At 42.7% G+C, this 18,674-nt stretch overlaps 1 protein-coding gene across 1 annotated transcript; it reads left to right on the forward strand.

Moving 5' to 3' along the window:
• The first annotated feature begins 8,707 nt into the window (after positions 1-8,707).
• MED4 (mediator complex subunit 4) lies at positions 8,708-17,547 on the forward strand. Its single transcript, XM_056327286.1, has 7 exons — positions 8,708-8,894; positions 11,101-11,167; positions 11,511-11,681; positions 12,032-12,089; positions 12,997-13,083; positions 13,861-13,992; positions 16,795-17,547. The coding sequence occupies exons 1-7, from the start codon at positions 8,800-8,802 to the stop codon at positions 16,965-16,967; spliced, it is 783 nt and encodes a 260-aa protein (XP_056183261.1). The 5' UTR covers positions 8,708-8,799; the 3' UTR covers positions 16,968-17,547.
• Positions 17,548-18,674: the final 1,127 nt, after the last annotated feature.

The raw sequence follows: 18,674 nt of genomic DNA on the forward strand, positions 1-18,674 counted from the left end.
CTCTCCAAAAGATAGAGGCAACAGGGTTTGAATGAGTCTTAGATTCCCTTCCTACATACTGTTAGTTCTGGAAAGTTAGTGCATGTCAGGTGTTTGGAAGTGAACATCTAATGTTGTTATTCCACCAGGAAGTAGGATTGCCAGAGGTCAGTCTGAAACTAGGGTCATTGCACAGCTCCCCCAGCTAACTTACCTCTGATGTTCAGATGTTGAAACAAATCACAGCATTCTGTTTTGATAAAAACAAGCCTTGAGGTAATTGGGCACATGGGATTAACAGCAAATACTTGTATGAGGACTACAACAAACAGACACTAAAACCATGTAAAAAAGAAAAACTAAAATCTCTTTGCAAAAGTTTTAAGGTTTAAAGATTTTAAAGAGTGGAATTTATCAAATCTGAAATCTTTTTTCTCACTACCTATGTCAGAACAGAATTTCTATATTATTTCCTTGCATAAATAATCTTAAAAACTTGCTTTGAGTCCTCCTCTTGTTTACAAAATCCTGTAGCATTAGGCTACTATTTATAAAAGATCTATTCCCTCCTTCAAATTCTGCATTTTTTGTTTCCTTGACACCTATGTTCAGACCACGAAGAGGAGCTAGGTGAAAAGGAGAGTTATGGAGTCAGGATCTGATCTCTGCGGAGTCTAGCATGGTCCTCTCTTGTGAGGCCACACCTTGGTACCTGGGTTGTGTGTTTTGGTGAGACAGAGACAACTTTGCCTAGGAAAATGACAGACCAAAGGTGTGTGTGTGAATTCATAAGACAGGAGTTTTATGTGGGTCCCTAATGAACCATGGACACTTTTGTGAGGCATCTGATAGCCTGAGAGAAGCAGAAATCCCAGTGGGATAGGATAACCTTTTCACAGAGACAAAAGCAAGCTTGTTTATGAAATACCTATGTTTCATGAAAAATAAATTTTAAAAACCATATTGCAAGACAGGTGGTGTGAGTTAACAGAGAAGGCCTTAAGTCCCTAAAACAACACAGGGCATGTGGCTACATGCAGAATGCAGGTCTGGAATACTTGACAGTATGTTCCCTGCTTGGGGGTCTGGAAGAATGTGTCACGGTTGTCTTTTAGCCTGAGTTTACTTCCCATAAAACGAAGGTGGGAAGAAGTGGGTAAGGCAAAAGGAAAGGTTGGTGCACACCCAAGGCTCACCCTGACATACCAGAGGCATGCGTCTGGACTTGGGACTACCATGGAGTCACTCCTGGGTTCTGGAGTTTAGGCATACCCCATGAGAGTCTCTGATTTCACTTGCAGCTGCACCTAACAGAAAAGTATAGTCAGTGCTGTCAGGGAGTGTACAGTATAGTGCCATCTCCAGCACTAACATATAATCTATACTGGTCGTGTAGGGAGTTTGAGCTGTTGGGTGAATGGAAGGATATTCTCCTGTGACAGGGGAATGGTCGCATCAGCAGCAACCCAGTCAGTCCATACAACTGCCCACAATTCCGTAAGCATCCTGTCTGCATCCATGCTGGACGCAATTCCATGCTTGTGGAAATGTTCCAGGAACAGTAGAACTATACTGTATTTTACAGGACAAAATGTCACGGCTTGGAAAGCAAGGTGTATAGAACCACTTGGCAGAGTTATCAGCATCTAGAATAAATGTATTTGTGCAGCCCTAGCACAAATGTGTCCCCAAGTACTCTGTTCTGCAAGACTGGAATCTGCCAGGTACTACATACTCAGGCCACAATCTACCAAACAGCTTTAACATGTGCTTAATTGCAAGCAAGAGTCCAAAGCTTAAAGCTAAACACAGGGATAGGCATGCTATTGAACTGAGGGCAAAAAAGCTTGGCACTTCACAAGGTCAGCCCTTGGCAAATGTGAACCTTAATTTCTTGACGTATCTTAATTGTTCATGTGTCTTTGAGGCTTGAATTTGGAAACGAGGGTGACTCTTATTTCAAGGTATATGATTCAGGCCCTGAGCAACCAGAGGCAAGGGAGAATTAGAAGCACAAGAGATACTGTGAGGAAGCAGCAGACGACTGAGTAAGAGGGTTCCCTGGGGTGAACTCCTTGCCACACTACCTGCAAATGCCTATAACTCACTGCTACAACATCCTTTTCATTGCCAACTTTATTACCAGATAATCTAAATGTGTGATTTATGAAGCACCTGGGGACAAGCATTATGTGCGATCCCAGCCTGGCCACCTTTCCTCCTATTGTAATGACTATATCTCTTACTGGGGTGGGGGCAGGGCAGGTGAGGGATTATGAAAGGAATTTGGTGAGGTTAAGAGAAACAACATGTAAATTATTTTCCTGTAATGACAGTTGTCAGGGTCTGTAAAAACGTGACAGATTGTGCTGGTTGCTTTTCATATTCTGTATTCCACAGTGCATTTTGCATATATATGCTTTATGTGCCCAAGTTCATGCCTACAAAGCGGCTCTTAACGAAGCATTTTCCCATGCTAGTGTTGCCATATATATAACGTATGAAATTCTGACAAGCAGCTTGCATCTGAGCAACATTCTGTGTCCTTACAAGGCACAAGAGACAATTCCTGGCACAAAAAAGCTTAGATTAACAGGCAAAACACCCAGAATAATTTCAAAATGCCCTGAATATCAGTGATACATATGAACTCTTGGCAGATTATTTTTATTGACTGCCACCTATCTAGTACAAGGTGGCATGATACGACTGCATGGCTTTGAATGATCTCATGTCAATACTATGTTGCAGTTTGAGCTAAAGAGGAAATAGGACTCACGTAAACATGAACTGTAGTTAGGATTTATCTACTGGAGGGAGGTTTGGTGTGAATTTGAGCTGCTGTCTCTGATTCTGTACTGACGATGTTGCTGAATGGCTTCATCCACTTTGGAAGCAGATGAGGTGACTCTAAAGGCCTCTCTTGGCCACCTGAAAGCATCCACCTAAGTCACTAATGAAGAATGGCTGTTCAATGTGCTTTCAGTATCTATGTTTATGGATGATCAAAACTACGGAAATAACTCCTCACTTGGCCCCACCACCAACCCTTGAACAACTCATCTACAGACATCATAAATCTACCAGCACTTAAATGAAAAGCAGGGTTTGCTTCTGCATGATCTATTAATGTCCAAACAAACGGCACAATCCTGAAGTAGAGATGCATGCATGTAATTGTCAGGCCTGCTTCACACAGGACAGGCTACTACTGATCTTAATAGGCTTTCCCAAGCTTAATAGCTATGAACTCGCCCCTCATTTCACATGGAACTAGCATTGTTAGTAGTCTGTAAGATTTTAGAATCTCCCATGGGATCCTACTTGGCTGCTGAGCATAAGACATTCTTTAATTGCTTTTGGAATAGTTTATCATACTGCTTTCCCAGCTGCCAATAAAAGCCTGCCCCACTTCTCCCAAGACTCATCTTTCGCAAGGAGTTTTACCTCTATCCATCTCCAACTGCTAGGAGAGAAACCGCTTTTTTCACTTCTGCTCCTGTAGGTTCCTAAATAAATCTTCCTTTATATCTTCATCTTAGAACTCAGTCCTCACAGCTAATTTAAGCCAGCCACCTCTGTTTCTGGCTGGTGTTCTGCTCTTTCTGAATCTCATGGGCAGAAGTTGATGTCAGTTGCAGGTATTTGAAAACCTGTCTGGAAGCTGCATTACTGTGAGGCAGGTGAAGATCTGAGTGGCATTTTGGAGATCAGAAGATGAACTCACCCACTTAAAAGACAGGTGACCTAGTCTAAATGGGAAGAGATGACAGCTATATCTTTAGCCGGCAATGGGGTGCAATAAAAGGATGAGGGAAGTGTGGGAAGGGATTCGTCCTAAGCGAATTACAATTCCGATGTGCCTAGCTGGAATTCAGCATACGGGAGAGCAGGGACTGCTGCTGTCATCACTGCCCTTGGATTTTCTGTGAGGGGAAGTAAACAACTCTGAAGTTCAGCCTGGCTTCTATAGAAGCTTGTGTGGGTGTCCCAGTAGTGTTTGGTAAACAGGTTACAGCAGGAGCCGCAAGGAAAATAGGGCTTTTTTTCCAAATAAACAAGTTTAACTTAATGAAGACTCAAAATTAATATGTGTTGGGGGGTGACCTCAGGAGTCTCATTATCCCTAATTGGATGTTTTATTTCATGAAGTAGTCAGTGTTAACTTTTAGCTTGGTGAGGGAAAAGATCTCATATTTAATTGCTCCCAAATTTTCCTTTATTCCTGGGAACACTTGGCAGGATTGCAAGTATCTCTAGTGGCCAAGCTGTCAAACAAACTTTCCCTTTTCAAAGGACATTCTTCACGCCACCCCCCACCTCCCCTCACTATCTGGGGCTAGTTTTGATTCTCTCTCCTACTCAACACCTCCTACTCCATAGGCAGCTCTGGTCCCAACAAGCCCTCGAGCAGACTGAAAGCCACAACTGCTTTCTGCCTGGGTGACTTCCTGTCTTGAGGGTTCTGTGCCCAAATTTATAACAGCAGAAATAAGTGTAACTCAGGTTTAATATAGCTCAAAGCAGAGCTAATTTTGTGCTGGAACAGTCTGGAATGGTGTACCACACTCTGGTTTTGGCCATATGTACTAGTGTTTCACACTCCTTCCACAAAAAAAATAAGCTTTGGCTCATAGTATTATCTATTTTTACCTTGTCTTTAACCTATTCTAGAATTACACCAGCTAAGCGAAAACACCTTTTCTCTCCTTTCTCATCTCATTGGTCTAAAATCGCTATCCAACATAAGCGAGCAGGGAAATAAAGCTTTCTTTTTAAATAGAAATAAGAAATGGATGATTTATCAGAGGCATTTGAAAATATTAATGGTGTAAAGATGGCTTGAAAAATAAGGGGTGATTATTCTCCTCTCCACAGGACAAAGTACAGCTGTGGCATCCTTCCAAGCAGTGCTCAAGATGTTTGATTCTTATTTTAGTTGATATTTGAAAGGATTTTATTTTTACACTATCTAGGGGAATTTTAAATGAGTATTTACTCTGTCCTTTTCCCTGCTTCCTCTCCTTGCTTATCCTCCTGCCTTTTTTTTGCACTTTTTGCACCTTTGCACTGTTTGCAATGTTTTATTATACGTGGTCAGACACGTGAGAGCTTTCAGGAGTTACGTATCTTCTGTAGTCAATGTTTTCTGTTATTAAGGTGTGGTATACCAAACACTTACCAACTAAACACTTGATGTTTAGTGTCTGGAACATATAAACAAGACAGCTGAAAAGCAGTGTAGCCTGGAAAAGGTACAGGCTGAAACTGAAACACCTATCTGCTCTGGGACTCCTAGATGAGATTCTCCACAGCTCAACTTCCAAGATCTAAAGTGATCCTCTAGCTCATGAAAAGTAATGTAGGAACACCAGGAGTTAAGAAATCACAATGGCATACTGGAAGAAAAGGCTTTGCACCAGAGGAATCCTAGGCCTGAATTTCACTTAACTAGGAATAAGAGTAGCATGCTTCTTTCCCTCCCCTGGCCACATATCCCCTTTGTGTCTAGTGACCTAGCAATGGCTAGCCCTGAAGCCAACTGCTGCAACGAGCTCATCTGACAGAAAACAAATCCACCAGAAAAATAATGGTTTTCTGTTGAACTTGTTTGCTCAGCCGATTCATTCTGTAGTCTCATAGTCACTGGACCTCATGTAAGGGGCAACAAGATGGAATACATGGCCACAGAGAGATGGAGAAGACTGCACTTTTCAGTACTAGCCCACAGTCATACTAAACTAGTTGTAACATAAAAATGCACTGTCAAGGCATGGTTCCATACGATGAGGTTAGGTTTCACTCACTAACCCAGAAGGAAATAAACATCCCCTCCCAAATTAAATATTACTCAGTCTTGTTATTGAGTTGAAAAGGCTCAGGGAAGCATATGGCAAACACCACAGAGGAGCTAAGAGAGGGTGAAAATCTGTGGTTGGGAGACAAGGAGTCAGCAACATCTCAGCTTCTCAGTGTTGGTGAACTATTACATCAGCTCAGCTGTTCATGGATCTGTCTACAGGAATCAGTTTGCTCTGCAGATTATCACTTAAAGGCCCACTCTGGAAGAGACAAGACTTAACTGAACAGGATAAAATAAGCTATTTTTACTTGTGCTAACAGCTTCCTAGGAATACATTCAGTATACCATTGAAAAGACAATCTGAAATGAGAGAGCTCTGAAATGTCTAATAGTCTCATTGTGGACAGAAAGATACGTTCATGACTACACAACCTGAAATGTTCTCAGACTACTGAAAAAAAATGGAGAATTCTTGGTTATTGAGGAGGGGCATGGGCTTGAAAGCAGATCTGGCTCAAAACCAACACAACTGTGAAAAAAGTTTACACTAGGGAGACAACACCAGAGGTACTGAAGAACTGAGGGAATAGAGGAACGAAGACTGGGGAAACAGAGGCTCTGTTGTTTTGTATGGGAGTGTTTCAGAAGTCTATTCAGCAAATTATCCACTCAGTCTTAAAGCATTGGGCCCACGGGGCAAGTTTGGGGCATGAGCCCATGTCACTGAGCCTTTCCCTTTGTCTTGAAGGAGATGGCCCCTCTGACATAGTCTGAATGACTTTCTGTGTCTTGGCACAAGCACACATTCCCTGATGCTTCTAGTCTCACCCTGTCCTCCACCCACATAGATGCAGGAGCACAAGTAAGTCTCTGCCTATGGACCTGCACTTCCCAGCCACTGCTGCAGCCCCAGGGCAAGGACAGGGGAGGACTGGGCAGTAGAAAGCAGATAGATGTCCATGTTGCCTGGAAGAGGGGCAGCAGTTTGAGAAGTGGGGAGAGAAGGGCAGCTGCTCCAGTGGTATTGGCCTGATTGGGTGGGAGTAGTATTGCTGTCAAAAGGAAGGGAGGGAACAGGCTCCTGGGCACATGGAGAGGGAAAGATCAGCCTACAGGAAGCTCCTGTGACCAACATACACGCAGTGGCCGGTCGAGTTTGGGTGTCCTATTAACACCACAAGCTTTTAGGTCTAGTGAAACTAGTATTAAGGCCCTGAATTATATCAGAAGTACTTCAGGTCTAAATAATTCAGATGTCACAATGAATATGAGGAAGAAAATGATTTAGCAGAAGGATTGCTTTGTTTTCAGAGTTGCTATTTCTTTCTGTTATTGCACCCATACAAACACTAACAAATCAGTGAACTGGATGCACAACCAGACAGCATCGCTGATTACGTCTTTTCTTGAACAAAATCAGGGAAACGTAGCGGGGGAAAAAAAGCAAGCAAAAGTTATTTAAAGGGCAGAACTATTTGATGAGATTTTATCTGCTATGTAGTTTAAAGAGAATTCTCAAACTCTCTACAATCAGAACACTGAGGGTTGTTGTATGTTGTAAATTAATTTTAAATAACTCCCGTTGGCAGAGTTATCTTCTCAGGGTTGCCAGATCTCATTGCTTTATCACAAATCTCACAATGCTGAATCGCTTATTTAAACTACAATTCAAAGAATCACTATTTAATTTCTTGCCTTTTTTTTTTTAATTTTAATAAGCGTAAATTTCTCAGGGACATACTGCGGAAGGTAAAGAGATAAGCAGAGTAAATACCAGAACAGTCAGGGATGTCATCATTCATCTAGTGCTTTCTCTAATCAGGAGAGAAAAGAATTGCTGTTTGCTGGCAGGTTTTGCAGCTGCCTGTCGACAGAAGGGCCTGGGATCTGGGGACTCCCTGCTCTTCTGTGGGAGTGCCTGCCCCGGTTATAAACCCTGGCCCCAGATTAACTTTCACTCCGTGCTCCCTCATCTGCCCTCCACCCTGGCTTCTCTCTCAGTTTCTTCACGTTACTGAAACTTTCATAAATATAAAAAATTCCACTGGCTTCACTGTGACCCCACCCAGAGGCAGAGGCCCGCTTACAGCACCAGCTGTAAGGACAAGTGTTCCATGTGCAGGAACACTTAAAAAAACCCAAGCACTACTTTTTAATTATAGCTCAACTGCCGGTAGGATCTGGGGCAGGATTTGCACCTTGTAACCTGCCCTGATAATCACGTGCAGACACCTCCAATGGATGCAAAGCCGCTTTCAGCCTCCACGGGCAGGGTCTGGAACAGGGAGCGGGCGGCTGAGGCAGGTCACGGCCGCTCCACCTCACAGCCCGGTGAAAGCTCTCGGCTCTGCCTCATTTGAAGCCCGGGTTTTTTGCTACCAGTATCAGACACCTAACATTCTTCAGCCGTTAGTAAAGCACTGTTTCATCCTGCATCTGATAAAAAGCACCTAAGGGATTTCTGGACATCAGGACACACAAAATATGTGTTAACAAACATGCGACGTGATTTAGTCGCGAGCCCTTTCCCTGCACTTCGTTTCCTGTATCTGTAGCGTACATCTGCGTCTCGTTTAGAGGCTCTTTTGTGGAAACCCGGGGGCTGGGAACGCGTTCAGAAGGGCAACAAGCGCCGACCCTTGCGTAACGACCCGGCTGCAGGAGCGGGCGGTGACAAACACCGCATCTGGCCACGCCGAGGCAGACGTGACCTCTTTTCCCCTCACACCCACGGCCCCTCGGCGTCCCCCACCGCTCCTCCCCCGCGGCCGCCGGCCCCTCGCCCGCCTCACGGGAGCCGTTACCGCCGCCCGCCCCGCCGCGCCGCGCGCCCCACTGGAGGGCGGGGAAGGGAGGGGCCGCCCCCCGGGGGCCGGGCCGCCCTGCGCATGTGCCCCGCCGCCGGGCCGCTGCAGCTCGCTCCTCCGCCGCCGGGGGCGCTGCTGGACACCCGCCCGCGCGGGCCTGGCGCCGCCGCCGGGACGTGGGTCGCACTGGATTCCGCGCCTGGCGCTGTGATGGCGGCGGCGGCGGCGGCTGGGGGAGGCGGGGAGCGGAGCAGCACCCGGGACCGGCTCCTGGCGGCGCTGGAGGATCTCGAGCTCTTGGCCAGGTACCGCGCTCTGCTTTCCGCACCCGGTGCCCGAATGGGCGCGCCCGAGGGGGCGGCGGCGGGGCGCCGCGGGCGGGGTGAGGGCGCTCGGCGCTGTGCGAGCGCGGAGCCTCCGGCGGGGGCGGCGGGAGGAGCGGGGGCCCCGGGGGCGGTGTGGAACTGACCCGAGCCCCGGTGGGCTGCGGCCCGGCCCGGGCACCCGCGTTTTCCTGCTCCCCTGCGGGTTGCGCGGGGGCTGGGCCCGGCCCGGCGCTCTCCCCGCGGAGGGGGGGCATCGGCGGCGCTTTATTCCCCGCTCGCAGAGCGGGAGGGCTTCCTTGTTCTTCCACTCGCCTTCCGTGGCTGGCGCCTGCGTTTCCCGTGAAATGCACCCGCACCCCCGGTTTTAGGCTTTTTATTAGTCACTAAAAATTATGCTTAAGTCAGAAATTCGGAGGTGGTGTTGCGCGGCCTACGCCGTGCCGGTCGCTGCCCGTATGAGCGTTACGCCCGCTCCGAGCAGGCTGCGGGGCTCGCCGGGAGCGGTGCGAGTGCTCGGGTACCGAGTCCATGCTCTTAAAGCTGGGCTGATAACCTTCATCCAAGTTGCCCACCATGTTGTGGAGGCACAGCTGGCAGCGCAGTTGAAGGCGTTCCTAATTACTTTCCTCCTATTGAGGAGAGCAGAAGCTTAGGAAAACTTTTCCAGAGGGAAAACCCCGTACTACCGGTGTGCCTGGGCACTGTGCGATTACCACTGGTAGGACAAGGAAGATATATTGGTCAGTTGCTCTTGTTTCTGGTTAGGTTTTGTTTTCAGTCTTAGATTTTATTGTGACATATGGGTTGCTGTGTATTTAAAAAAAAAACCAAAAAACTTGCTCTTTATTTAAACTTATTTTTAAATCTTGGAACTCATATTCTACCATTGTGGATGCAGAGCCACCCTCAGAAACACTTAGTGAATCTTCCTGTTGAGCAGCAATGCGCCGCAGCACTGAGGAGCTAGGCCTTTCACAGTCGTGACACTGGGCTCGTGGTAGGGACAGAAATTAAGCAATGTGTCTGATCTATAGCCTTCTTATAGTTTTGTGTCTGTGCAATACCTGGCTAACGCAGGACAGTTAAAACCCTCCATGACATCCACCTTGGTGGTGGTAGTTGACATTCTTACAACAGATTTTATTTGCTACTGCTCAGCGTTCTTCAGGCGGAATAAAGCTTTAGTGATAATGACAAGTTTCTTTATCCTCTAATAGTTTTAAATCAGTTTAGTGTTTGGGAGTGACCAAGAGACATAGACTGAGATGCTATTTAGAGCTTCACGGGTGAGGGTTTTTTTCTGACATTTTGAAAGAGTACCTGCTTTCATTTTAAGGTTCTGGTCCCACTGCTGTATTAGTCCTACATCCCACTGAGCTCCTTGCACTGGACGAAGCAAAGAATCAGTACTCTTCCAAGGATGATGTCTTCAGATAGACAGTTATTCATTCATGGCATTGAGCTGCCATAGCCTTAGAAGCCAAATAAGCTGAATTTACAGAAAACACCTTTTTGCATTGTGGTCTTGTTGCTTAGCGAGTCCCCCCTGGGGTTCTTCGTGACTTTTCAGAGTGGTGACAAAGTAAATGGGTACCTGGAAGTGTGATCAAGAGGTTTGTTTGATAAGTACTTCTAAACTGGCACCAGAATATTATTAGTTTTATCGGTATTTTTCTGTGTTTGATATGCAACTAGTATAATATGTGGAAATACTTGTTGTAAAAGTAGTTTCACAACAGACTCTAGGTGTTTGAAAGGATAGATTTCATTGTGTATGAAACTAGTTCTGTTGGGAAAATAGAGAAGTAAAAAAGTGAAGACAACTTTCATGCCCTTTTACAACAAGCAAAGGCAGTAGAAGTAGGGTATGAATGCGTTTCATTGTGCTGTTTCTTCTCTCAGCTTCTGCTTATGTCTTATATATTTTGGCAGGAACTTAGCGCATTTCATGAGTAGAAATACATGAACACTTCTTGAGCACCAAGAAGAAAACATTCTCCAATTGTGAGACTTATTCAAGGAATTACTCTTAGTTGAGAAATCCATGCCAACACTGTACTATAAAATACTCAAGTCCATGGATACCTTTGTAATTATATCAGTACTCAGACAATTTGGGGGTGACTTGATGTGGTTTACAAATAATGCTGTAGAAAATTATGCAAACACAGAGTTTTCCTTTCAGGGAACTGATTGAAATTTTGGCAATTTCTAGAAACCAGAAGCTTCCACAACCAGGAGAGGAAAGCCAGGTAAGCTGACTTTCTAAACTGTATTTCTGTGGGTAAGCACAACGCTTTATTTGTAATTTTTTCCCCTTTTTTTTTCTTTCTTTGTCCTTGTCTATACTCAGACTAGTGGTGATGATGGGATTTTGGCTGCATTACAAAGGCATTCTTGGTCCTCATGTTGGGTTTTTTGTTTGTTTATTAGTTGTATGATTCATAGGCTGTTTCTGCAAACTGAGGAAGAAATTTTAATTTTTTGTGCAAACAGAAATACTCCAGTGGATGTCAGTTGCTGTCCTTTGCAGCACAATTGCGGGTGTGTTGTTACTCTAGCTAAATTAAGTTCTACAAAACTCTTGTTCAATAGATCCTGGAACTGCTGATTCAGAGAGATGGTGAGTTTCAAGAACTAATGAAGTTGGCGGTTGATCAGGGGAAAATCCATCATGAAATGCAGCTTTTAGAAAAGGTAGTAGAAAAGAGGGATAATGATATTCAGCAGCTGCAGAAACAACTAAAAGAAGCAGAGCATATACTGGTAAGTTCACAATGATGTGTTTGCTTTTGAGCATCTACTTGTGGTTGTTCTGGAGGAAGTGGTGTGTTAAGTTGCGAAGATACAAATATTTAAAACTTCATAAGAGCTTAGCATTTGTTTTTTTTTTCCAGTAATCAAATACTGTTATCATGCTATTCAGTTTTGTTTTATAATGCTAATTTTCTTCCAAACCTACTTTGTGTATTTTGAAAATGTTCACTGAATAGTGTCTCTCTTAAAATGCAAGTAAATGCAAAAAATTATTCACAGAACTGACTTTATGTAGAAATTTACAAGTTAAAGATGCATTGAAGATTTGGTTTAATTTGTTGGGGTTTTTTTACAACTAGGCAACAGCTGTTTATCAAGCAAAGGAAAAGCTGAAATCAATTGAAAAAGCAAGAAAAGGTGAGTATCCATGATTGCACATACTACATAAATGCAGTTGTAAAGAATGTTGCAAGTGAGCTGAAGTTAGGGTTGTTTTTTGGTTTGGTTTTTAATTATCATCACAGATTTTTGGATGCTTTATGTGTAAACAAATTTCTGTTTCATTATGAACCTATAACTCAATAAAGGCAGGAATTTATTATTTTTTGTGGCAAGCATATCTTTAATATTAAATTTAAAGCATTTCAGTACTCTTCTTGGACTGATAATAGTGTATCTGGTTAACTTAAGTATCTCATCAAATCACCTCAGGAGGTTACTGAGGAAAGGGAGACAATGTTGGTATGCATATCCATTGTATTTGAAAGACTGGCTAGCTGGTGACTCTGGTTTGTATTTGTAGCAATTCCTGCCTATCAAGTGAAACTGACTTTTTTCTTTTCCTGTAGGAGGCCTTTTCTTGGTGTTTTTTTATAGTGTCTTAACATTTTGTATATTTCTTCTAGAAAAATCAAGAAATATGTAAAATTTCTCTTTACTGTAATACAGGCATATATTTAGAAGGGCTGCTACCTGTATGCTCTACATTTACTAGACAAACACATTTCTTTACTATGGAAAATTCCATAATAGAGCAGGTCCTGAAGTTTTCTTGCAAATTGCGCTTGTCAAGTACGCTGCTTAGGAGACTGATTTGTTTTTTTCACAAGGTTGAAAAACTGCTGACGTGGCTGTAAAATCAGTTCACTGAAGCTCACGCTTACATAGTCTAAGAATCCTCCAAGCAGTCATTGTCAAACGTTAAGAGCATGCTTCAAATACAAAAATACATTCCCAATCTTTTAGATATTAGTGTGCAGTCTTCTGAAATAATATAATGATGCAGTCTCCTGACAATATGGTAACTTTTCTTCCATTCTTCCAGGTGCCATTTCCTCTGAAGAAATAATTAAATATGCCCATAGGATCAGTGCTAGCAATGCTGTTTGTGCCCCTCTGACGTGGGTACCAGGTAACTTACCATGTTTATGACAACAGATTTTTAAACTTTTTTTATTTCTAATAATAAAGCATGGTCAGTATCTGGTCTTAGGATGCTTATACAGTGAAAAACACTGGGGTTTATTAGAGTAACATTGTTTTCAGCTGTTCTATCTAATATTTTCAACAAAAATGGATATAAAAGTCCTGTACGTCTTCAAAAGGATATGAAACTGCATGCTTCCATTAATTGACTGGCCTCCTCTGCTCTCCTTTGTTCGCTTTTTTCCTCTGAACGTTGGCCCCAGTTGTAAGTTAGAACCAAGTATGTTGAAGTCTTTTCCATGTGCTTGATTGTTTTCCCTCCTGCCCCTTATAATATTTTCTTCAGAGGATGTTAGTAATCAGTGGAGTCAGAAGCAAGGCTTTCGTTTTGTCAGGTTTCAGTTTTGGGAACTATCCTCCTTGTCCAAAATGGGAATGTGTTTTTTTTCTAATCTCTGCCCTTGCTGTTTAGCTGTGAAGTAGCAGGGAAAGCAAAGATATCTTCTAAATGTGAGGTTGGTTTTGTTTTGATTACTTTTAATGTGCTTTTTATGCCAAGTTTGAATGAACAAAGAAGGTCTTAAGTGGAAGACACAGGTTTGGATTTTAACAAAACAGGTGTGATGCTCATTGCTGATCCAAGCAATCAGAGTATGTTTCATTTTGGGTTTTGTTTGGTCAGGAAGCTAGGCACTGAAGAAAAAATTGATGTCTGCAAGACAAGTAAATATATAAACACATCCTTTTGCTTTTCTTCTTAAAGGGGACCCACGTAGGCCATATCCTACAGATCTGGAAATGAGGAGTGGGCTCTTGGGTCAGATGAACAATCCGTCCACCAATGGAGTTAATGGACACTTACCAGGGGATGCACTTGCAGCAGGTAGACTGCCAGGTAAAAGAAATTCAGTTTTATTTTGCTTTTCTTTCTTCCTTGTACAGTCACAGCAATTACACATTTCCCTTAGCAAAGGCAAATCAGAGTTAAAATAATGAAAATTACGGCTAATATTGTTCCTGAGCAGTGAAGATCTAGTAAATAAAGTTAACAATTAGAAATTTTATGCTAAATCGTGCTGCAGACACTACAACTATATCTATATAAACAAAACTCACTTCTTTACCCTTCAGTTATTTTGAATTGCTGTAAAGTAAGTGATAACAAATCATGTTAGAAAGAAGCATTTTCAAAGCAATCTTTTCTTAGTAGTGATGACAGAAAGTATGGAATTGTGAAAGCTGTATTTGGAAGAAAAGAGGTTTATTGTCATCCCCTACGTTTCTTTAAGTCTACACTCTGTATAGCAAGACTGATTAGTTCTGGATTGAAGAGGCATTGCAGGGACAACTGGTGAGGTAGTACCTTGAGTGTAGGAACTGAGCTTTAATCTATTAATTTGCTTAGTGAAATGGGTGCTTCCGTTGACTTTAATGGGATTCATTCACTCATGCTGAAATAGAATTTGGTAGTAAATTGTAGTAACTGAATCAAGAATTCAGTGGTTCTGTACTTGTGCAGTATTAGTCTACCATGGTTAGACTAAAATGTGGAAAAATTCTCAGTTTGGATTTATAGGAGGCCTGTAACAGTTCTTACCTGTCCGTTAAGCCACTTGCAGGTGTTACAGAAAGCTTGTGTTCAAAAATTATACTGAATCTATTAAAAAACCCTGTATTGTAACTTCACTGGAGAAATTGTAAACTTGGATCTGATCATCTGTCTAATCCTATTGTCACCTCTTAGGAAGTGACTTGAGGTTCTGCATCATACCGCTTTCTAAATCTCTGGCCTTGGATAAAATGGGCCAGTAAGCTGGGTAGGAGTGGGACCCTGACATCTGTCCAAAGCAACCTATCAGGGGAATGCTGAGCGTGGGCCCACGTATCTTTACTGTTCTTTTGGAGTACGGTCAGAGACATGTGAAGGTTGTGGCTTCCTCATGGAGTTTGAGCATTTATTTGCATAAGTAGAGCCCGTTTTGGCTGGCTCCTCTGCCTTAGGGGATGCAGTCTAGCTTCTTTTACTTTTGAGTGCTGTCTCTGTAAGAACTGAAAGCCCACTGTTTGGGACTTTGCCTTGAGAAGCTGGAAAGTGTGGGATTTTAAACTCCTCAAGTAAAGTTGTTAATTGAATCTGGGTCTCCTATGTCAGGGTAATTCTGTAATTATTGGACTGTCAAGTAAGAGGGAAACACCAAAACTTCATTTAAAAGACAGTAGAGGCTGCCCCAGTGTTTTGTGTAGGGATCCTGAATCTGTTGGTGTGTGGAGGCATGTTCTGAGAATGTTAATTGTGGGATTTAGTCCTTTTAGAGACTTGTGCAGAGAGATGTCCAGTTACTGAGTCCTTACCGAGTCTGCAAGGTAGCCACTGCGCTGCATTATAGCCTCAAAACTCTGAGCCTGCTTAGCACACACATTCAGCCTAGTTTAATAGTGGACTGGTTCCAGTATTGAGTCATGGTCACAGGATGTAAAACACTGGTTTAGATTCTCAGCTGGTTCAAATAAAGTTGGTTAGCTTCACCACAGCTGGGATGAGACCACTTGGTACTGCTGTTGGTCTTCCTAAAGTGGGGCACAGAACTGGCATGAAGGCTGCATTATGTTCTCATGTTTGCTGGTGGGTTGGATTTGTACGCCTAGGTAATGCTTCTGGTATTAGGGGACTGTGGCTGTAGTTCATATGTGGAATCTCTGGTGTCTCCAGACTCGAAGATCAGAAGCTGCCCTGTGTGTGTAGTCTTTGTGCTTCCGAGTTAGGCAGCACCTGAGCGAGAGAGTAAGTCTACCATATATGACCCCCTGCTTAGACAGTGCCCGCTTTCTGTGCTCCAAGTCCCATGTGGGTGGGCTTTTAATGCTTGCTGTAAGTGGGAGACAGCTGGTTTCTTTGGGATGGACTGATCTACAGTGCCTGGTAATAAGTGGAGAAGAACTAAAGCAGCAGGAGCATAAATTAAAAGGAAGGGAGCAGAAATAGCATATAGATGTGTACTGCAGCTTTGAAATGGGAGCTGTTTTCCAGGTAAGGAAGGAAGGGAGGGACTCGGAAGTGTTGTGGGTGGAGGGTAGGTTGGTAGGAAGTACGGTATGGGATGGTTTTGGAAGTAGGAGAAACAGTGAATGCTCAGAGAAGTCAGAGGCAACGGGCTGGCCTGGCCTGGGGCACAGTGGGGCATTCCCAACCCTCGGGTATCTGTCCGTGCCCCTGGTTTTGTAGTAGGACACTTCTCCTTTGCACTTTATGTACTGTTTGCCGATAACCAAGGTGTTTCAGTCAAATTTGGATAAAACCTTTTACTCTGAATTTATATGGTCTACCTTAAGTACTTTTCTTGATCTAATGTTTTAAGCTATTTTTGCATCCTGATAGGGTGACCATTTTCATTACTGACAGTCGTCGTGAATGTTCAGTCAGTTAAAACTGTGCTTTGAAGGTGAAAAGCTCTGTATAAATATATCCTGTTTTGAACTTACAGACACTCTGTAAGTGGGTGTCTCTTGCAGAGTAGGCTTTTAAAGGGATAGAATGGCTCCTTCATGAGATTTTTCCAGCTGTTACTGGAGGCTTTCATCTGTCCAAAATTAAGGAAGGATTTTAAGATTTAATTTTAAATTGGAGTTCTGGTTGAGCTGTCTTGTTGAATTTGTTGATGTATGAAGCTGATAGTTTGATTATGCCCCTTTTTTCCAGATGTGCTTGCTCCTCAGTATCCTTGGCAGTCAAGTGATATGTCAATGAACATGCTACCTCCTAATCATAGTAATGATTTCATGTTGGAGCCTCCAGGACACAATAAAGAGAATGAAGATGATGTAGAAGTTATGTCAACAGACTCCTCAAGTAGCAGCAGTGACTCAGACTAGGTACAAGAGGGACAGTATCCCTAGTAGACCTTTCCTGTGGTGAAGGTGGGTTGGATGCTGTTCATTGGAAACGGCTATATCATTTTGTAAAGCTGGTGGCCCATGTGTAGGGAGAAGGTACCAGCTGGCTCAGAAATAGGGTGACTAACTTAAAATCTGGACTTCAGAATTTTTTTCCATTAGATGTTCAAGTAAAAGGAGGCTTTCTGCTGGAGGAGAGATGTCAAATTTCCCGTGATTATGTAAATGTGTGAATGTGTATGTTTGAAAGAGATGTGTGTATATATATATTTACTATACATTAGATGAAAAATGTTCCTGGGAAAAGAGGTGTAAGGGGAATCCCCTTGTATGTTTGTTAGTCACTTCACTCTTTTGCTGATAGCCTTTTCTATGACACAGAAATGAGATGTGAAATTTGTAATTTTAATATCCTTTTTTTGTTACCGGCTAAATCAATGTTTTTGGTCATCTGTGTGCCGAGAACAAAAATATGGCAATAAAGTGTAAAAAAAAAAGTTTGTAATTATTGTAATATATCATGAATGATTTGTCATAAATAAACTCAGCTTTGATGTAACTTCACGTTTCATTTTGCAGACTTAAATCTTAGGTGAGTTACTGTGTAACTTCAATACTTAGCACATTTTATCCCAGTATGTGGCTGAATTCTGATTGAATTTCAGAAGTTTGTGTTCCATTTTCCCCTTTGCAAGATCCCAAGTCAGTATTGGAAGCAGGTGAGGAGTCAGGAACTGAAAGTATTCCTTTTCAACCAAGCTTTATCAGGTAGACACATAACTGGGCAGATCCTGAGGCAGTGATGTAAAGTGCCCATTCGCAAGGCTTCACCAAATACTTTGGTTAAACATCCTGGGATGCTGGGGCTGACAAGCTTTGGGGCATGCTGCAAGTTCAGCTCCTTTTAGTTCAAAGTGCTCACAGTCTTTATTCTTGTCCTCTATAATTTTTTCAGTTCTTTGAACCTACTAATCTGTTTACTTCAGCAGTTGTATTTCTTGCCTCAGCTACAATATTCTTTCATCTTTCCAAAGGCACTTCGCTTGGCTTTCCTTCCCTTGTTCTGTTTTGCTTAAGGAGTCATTTTATGACAGCCATTTTTGTCTTAAGTAACCCTCTGATCAAATCAGAAAACTAATGTGGACGGTTACAGGTTTCTGCCTTGCAATGAGGCTTCCTGAAGCAGAGATCACAATTCTCTTCACTGTTCCGTTTTGTAGATTCCTTATAGGAAATACCTGATAAATCAGGTACTTCCTCATTTGCTCAGACAATCTTTCAAGTATTGCTGTAGTAATGCTACCACATATGACCAACATATGTACAAATCCCATAAGGATATTGAAATGAAAAGGACTTCGGTCAGGTTCAATCACGCAATACAGGGCAGTGTTTTTTGTTTTAATAGAAATGTGGAATTTGGTTTTGTCTCGGCTGTTCCTTTTGGAAGTATTTTTAGACTTAGACTGCAAAACAGAGGTGAAATTTTACTAAAGTTATTCATATACATATATATTTTAACCTTTATTCAGTATCATCTTTTTCTTTGGTGTTTACCCCAACTGTCTTTATAGAGAACTGTATTTCCTCTTTAATTCATGTTAATTCCAATATGCCTGCCCTGTCTCAATCATCCTAGTTAACCTTGGCTACCCCTGTTCTAGTTCACATTGTTTTTTCTTAAAC

The sequence above is a fragment of the Falco biarmicus genome, chromosome 2, assembly GCF_023638135.1.
Source record: "Falco biarmicus isolate bFalBia1 chromosome 2, bFalBia1.pri, whole genome shotgun sequence".
NCBI classification, from domain to species: Eukaryota; Metazoa; Chordata; class Aves; order Falconiformes; family Falconidae; genus Falco; species Falco biarmicus.

What these genes read in the sequence shown, in the direction of transcription:
- MED4 (XM_056327286.1), top strand. Translation starts at nt 8,800, where the DNA reads ATGGCGGCGGCGGCGGCGGCTGGGGGAGGCGGGGAGCGGAGCAGCACC. An exon ending in GATCTCGAGCTCTTGGCCAG is followed by an intron (nt 8,895 to 11,100) that starts GTACCGCGCTCT and finishes TTTTCCTTTCAG; the next exon opens with GGAACTGATTGAAATTTTGG. An exon ending in AAGAAGCAGAGCATATACTG is followed by an intron (nt 11,682 to 12,031) that starts GTAAGTTCACAA and finishes TTTTACAACTAG; the next exon opens with GCAACAGCTGTTTATCAAGC.